The sequence below is a fragment of the Nerophis ophidion genome, linkage group LG04, assembly GCF_033978795.1.
Source record: "Nerophis ophidion isolate RoL-2023_Sa linkage group LG04, RoL_Noph_v1.0, whole genome shotgun sequence".
In the NCBI taxonomy this organism is placed as follows: domain Eukaryota; kingdom Metazoa; phylum Chordata; class Actinopteri; order Syngnathiformes; family Syngnathidae; genus Nerophis; species Nerophis ophidion.
The window spans coordinates 42,968,094-42,974,093 of NC_084614.1; the positions used below are offsets into that span (position 1 = coordinate 42,968,094).

Below are 6,000 nucleotides of genomic sequence, written 5' to 3' on the forward strand. Positions count from 1 at the left end.
CAGTCTGATGGTCCTTTTTTGCATTATGAATAGTGGTTGGATGTTCATCCTGTATGTATTTCCCCAAACTTCTAGACAGTAACTCAAATATGGTAAAACAAGTGTACAATAAAGAGTGTGTAATGTTTTTTGATTAAGAATGTGCCTTGTTTTACCCAGGACAGCAATACTTCTGTCCAACTTCTCAACCTTTTTTCAGTGATGTACCCCCTGTGAACATTTTTTGAATTCAAGTACCCCCTAATCAGAACAAAGCATTTTTGGTTGAAAAAAAGAGATAAAGAAGTAAAATACAGCACTATGTCATCAGTTTCTGATTTATTAAAGTGTATTAAAGTGCAAATTATTGCTCATTTGTAGTGGTCTTTCCTGAACTATTTGGAAAAAAATATATAAAAATAACTATAAACTTGTTGAAAAATAAACAAGTGATTCAATTATAAAGATTTCTACACATAGAAGTAATCGTCAATTTAAAGTGCCATCTTTGGGGATTGTAATAGAGATCCATCTGGATCATTAACTTAATACTAAACATTTCTTCACAAAAAAAGAAATCTTTAACATCAATATTTATGGAACATGTCTACAAAAAATCAAGCAGTTAACACTGAATATTGCATTGTTGCATTTCTTTTCACAGTTTATGAACTTACATTCATATTTTGTTGACGTGTTATTCAATACATATATTTATAAAGGATTTTTGAATTGTTGCTATTTTTAGAATATTTAAAAAAATCTCACGTACCCCTTGGTATACCTTCAAGTACCCCCAGGGGTACGCGTACCCCCATTTGAGAACCACTGATCTAGTGAACTCATTAAAATAACGAACAATCTATTTATTATTACCGTCTGGAATGTACTTTTGCTGTCTTTAAGTTGAAGTGGAGTGGTGATTGTTTTTGGCGACACCTAGTGGCCACAATAACTCCTTTAGTTTTGCTCGTGACACAGCAAGTCGAATAAAGCGGACACATTTTTAGATTGCAATTTTGTTCAATTAAATGCCTTCTGCTCGAGTGCAGCTGGGATAGGCTCCAGCTCCCCGTGACCCCAGGAGGGATATGTGGTAGAAAATGGATGGGTGGATGAAATAACTTATTATGTCTAACTTGACATGCACCTGGGGATAGGTTGATTGGCAACACTAAATTGGCCCTAGTGTGTGAATGTGAGTGTGAATGTTGTCTGTCTATCTGTGTTGGTCCTGCGATGAGGTGGCGACTTGTCCGGGGTGTACCCTGCCTTCCGCCCGATTGTAGCTGAGATAGGCGCCAGCGCCCCCCGCTACCCCGAAAGGGAATAAGCGGTAGAAAATGGATGTCTAACTTGTGTGCTATTGTGTGGTTTGCTGTTGAGTCGCTACTGTTAGGTGTAGAAGTGCGTGGATACCAAGGATGCAGAGACGTAGATGGTAGCAAAACAAAGTTTGTCTTTATTTGGACGTAAGGTTGCCAAATATATATATAACACAAGGCGATGGTGGAGCACAAAACACACCATGAACGAACTGAAATAGTTGCTACCAAAAAACTAACCAAAAGCGCTGGACACAGCCAGGAAAATACCGTATGGAAAAAGTAAACCAAAAGTGCTAAGTATAAACATAAAACGCTAGACGAGGCTAGGAAAAAAAACACTTCTAGAAAGAAGTGACAAAACAAGCTAGAGATTACAATCAAAACCTGGCGAGGAGCACGAGTAAAACTAAGGTTTGCAAGTGAGCCGAAGGAGCGTACGCATGCGAGCAATAAGGTGGTGAGACACAAAGTTCCGGCGCTCGCATGGCGTCAGCACCCAGGTTGAATAGACCCCCTTAATCAACTTCAGGTGTTTGCTCCTGCTTTGCACCAGCTGCGCTCCATACTGTGGATGAGAGACAGAGTAAATATGGTGTGCCAAAGAGTACAGAAAATAAGCAACGGAAATACAACTCACCACAGCTACTAGCTCAGATATTTTTGATGCAAACCAACATAATCCGATTCTGTTTTTTTTGTGCAGATTTCGGACTGATAATATTTCAGACCATCCCTACTTAGGACCGATCGTTTCTATTTATCCAACAGCTACAAGCTAATCAGAGTCCGACACCGGATGCTTTGGTCGGCTCCTACGGAGTTCAGTGTGACATCCGCTACGTTGACTTGTCCTCATTAGGGTCAGATGTCAACATTACACTCTGTCCCAGTTGTCTTTGGGTAAGAACCGGGGTACACCCTAGACTGGTCACCGAGCATTCACACTCACATTTACACCTATGGACAATTTAGTTCATCCAACTAACATACCGTATTTTCCGGACCATAGGACGCACCGGATAATAAGGCGCACTGCCGATGAATGGTCTATTAACAATCTTTTTTCATACATAAGGCGCACTGGATAATAGAGCGCATTAAAGGAGTCATATTATTATTATTTTTTTTTCTAATTGAAAACCTATTTGTGGTCTACATAACATGTAAAGGTGGTTCATTGGTCAAAATGTTGCATGGATTATGTTTTACAAATCATCTTCAAACCGCTTTCTGAACGACGCTTCTGGAAGCGCCGTTTTGTGGGCAGTCTTATTTACGTGGCTCACCTTTGACAGCATCTTCTCCCAGTCATCTTTGTTGTAGCGGTGTAGCGTCCAAGGACGGGAGTGGAAGAAATGTCAAAAGATGGAGCTAACAGTTTTAATGACAATCAGACTTTACTTAAATCAATAACGGAGCAGCATCTCCTCATCGGGAAACAGCAACAATGTGTTCCGTGAAAAACCGTGCTACCCGAACTCTCTAATAACTAAAGTTCCTTGGGTGAATAATGTAAACTCACTAAACCGGCATGTTTTAGCGCTTTCATGGCAAGTTTACTGACAGATATAAGTAAGAACTTTACACTACTTTATATTATAAATGGCAACAGCGGAGGTTAAAAAAGAAGAAGCTTATTGACTACGGTGTCGCCATGGACCACAAGGGCAGATGCACGCAATTTTTCAGGATTTATGCAGATCCTAAAAAAAAGATCAGCAGGTACTAGAAGGTAAGAAAAGTTGCTTTTGCATAATATTGCGAAACAAAACAACAGATAATGTCTTACCTTATACACACACCATTACAATACTCGTATGTTTATTGTGCCTACAATCCTTGAAGACGTGCGGCTTCATAGCTTATCAAAGTCGTTTTAAAACATTATGGTAAATGTTTGAGTACCATGTGTATTGTTCTGTACTTTCAATGGAACATATAAATGTTGGTGTTGTTTACTTGAGTCATATTGCCATCATATTGCAGGCTACACGTATCTCTTATGTTTGACTGCCATCTACTGGTCACACTTATCATTACATAATGTACCAAATAAAATTGCTCCCAGGTCGCTAAGTAGAACCAGATTTATTCCATACATTACGCGCACCTAGGTTATAAGGCGCACTGTTGAGTTTTGAGAAAAAAATTATATTTTAAGTTCGAATAATAGTTCATAAAATCCAGTAATGTGTTTTTGGGACGATGGTGGAAACTGAATAAATTATTTTATGGAATTTAGTAATTATGTGTTAAAACAAACTAAGGCATCAAAGACAATATTTTATTTATTCAGGGAAGGTAAAACCTTGCAGTCACACGGCCCTTCTGCTCTTGCCACTTCACAGACAGCTGTTTTGTGAACAAAGCACAGTAAAATATTCTGCTTAATACAAGAATATTGTGTGTGTGCAAATGTGTGGTACAATTTAAAGTACTTAATTACTCCCTCCTGTTTACAGGTGTTGCCAAAAGTGACCTAACAGACAGTGGCTTCTTTCAGAGAACCAGTTCCAACATTTTTGAGGTAGGAATGATTGTTTTGCAGTACATTTGAGGGATAACTGTAAAATCTGCGTGCATGCAACAGTGGGAACAAGTGATCTGTTTAGGACAACATTAGTGTGCAGATTTTTCACCTTTTTAGAGGAAATTTCCTTCATGTTCTAATGCATTGATTAAAATGTATAAACATCATAAACGGTCTGTCAATTGTCAATTAAACTGCCGGAATCAGACTCCACGATTATAAGATGAAGAGACTGACTGACAGAGTTGATCATGTAATTGACATTTAAGTCTTAAACAAAATGTTGTTTTCATTGCTCCTTTTCTGAAAACATGTTACGAATCACGTCCTTGGTTTAATAAAATGACACACATTTTATGTGTGTCATTTTATTCAAAAAAACAGATAAAGAAATTGCGACTAAAAAAAAAGCAGTAACCAAAAACTATACATTTGCACACAAAAATATACATTTTCAATTGAAAAAAAAAACAAAGTACTGTCTTTTGTAATCTGCCAATCATTATTCAAAATCATTAAATTGTAATATTTATATCACAATTATGAGACAAAAACACAAGGTGGAGGATTAAGAATAACAATTGAATATCTAAATGATTTCCTACTATTGGCTCTAATTTAAATCCTACTACTGACGCTGCTGAGTCACTGACCTGTCACACCGGATATCCTCAACGCAATAGGATGGTGAAGACAAAGACGGATGGAGATCCAAAAACTTTTTGCCACCAAAAAACGATTCGCAACCCAAAACGTTATTTTTTAATTAAAAAAAAAAAACCCAAAACGATTAGCAACCAAAAAAAAACAACATAAAAAACGATTTGAAACCTAAACATTTTTGTTTGAAAATATATATATTTTAAATTTTAAATCCACTTTTTTGTTTGTTTGCATAGAAAACAACAGAAATGTATCTCTGTACACTTTTAACACTCTCGAGAGTGTATGTTTCAATGACACATTCTTGTAGAAATACTTAAAAAATGATGTTTGTTTTGCTTTTTGCTTTTAGATGCCTAATTCTGCATATAATGACCATATGGAAAATGGTTCCAGAAGCACCTACAACACTGTGGATGATGACTTGACAAAACATAGACATGCTACCATTGTGTAAATACCGCTGACACCTTGGAACACCCGAAGAGTTGGACTCTCGGACCAAACACTGAAACACTTCTGAGCTCTACACTGTTTCTTAAAATGTTTTTCAGTGCATGTGAAGGTCTGCATGGATGTTATTGGTATGAAACTGGATTTTGATGAATTAATGTATATGACATTGATTGTACTTAATGTCTATGAAGGTTCTCATTCATCCAGGTCATTGTAATCTTAGGGCATTCAATCAATCCCGACTGCACTGTTTGGTTTGTCTTATAACACATTTTGCCCCTCAGCCGAGTAGCTCAGTCTAAGACTGTATCTGACCAATCTAAGTCTAGGACTATATCTGACCAATCTAATTCTATGAGCATGAACTGTTGAATCCTACTCGGCTTATATATATATATATATATATATATATATATATATATATATATATATATATATATATATATATGTATATATATATATATATATATATATATATATATATATATATATATATATGTATATATATATATATATATATATATATATATATATATGTGTGTGTGTGTGTGTTAGTGTGTGTATACATATTATATTATTATATTAATATAATGGATGTATATATATATATATATATATATATATATATATATATACATATATATCATAAAATAATTATTAAATAATATCATTGCATACAAAGAGTTTGTGAAAGTTTGACTCTTTCCTTGTTTACTTCCATGGCGACCTCCTTAATGTTTTGTATTCAGTCAGAAATATAAAACAGCTGAAAAGCACCAAACATGGATAAATGTGGAGAGAATGTTTTGCATTGTTCCCATCTTGCATTGTAGTGGATTTAAATGGCTTTAATTTTAAACATTTTTATGATGATTTTATGAGGGACGGCGTGGCGCAGTGGAAGAGTGGCCGTGCGCAACCCGAGGCTCCCTGGTTCAAATCCCACTTAGTACCAACCTCGTCATGTCCGTTGTGTCCTGAGCAAGACACTTCACCCTTGCTCCTGATGGGTGCTGGTTGGCGCCTTGCATGGCAGCTCCCTCC

The 6,000-nt window shown here is 36.4% G+C and overlaps 1 protein-coding gene across 1 annotated transcript in view; it reads left to right on the plus strand.

The window, feature by feature from the left end:
• The window catches only part of igsf5a (immunoglobulin superfamily, member 5a), a 31,581-nt gene extending 26,205 nt beyond the window's left edge, over positions 1–5,376 (plus strand). The window contains exons 8-9 of the mRNA XM_061896525.1: positions 3,770–3,834; positions 4,853–5,376. Of these exons, the coding sequence (XP_061752509.1) occupies positions 3,770–3,834; positions 4,853–4,957 (170 nt within the window). The 3' untranslated portion in view covers positions 4,958–5,376. The remainder of the gene's footprint in view (positions 1–3,769; positions 3,835–4,852) is intronic.
• Positions 5,377–6,000: the final 624 nt, after the last annotated feature.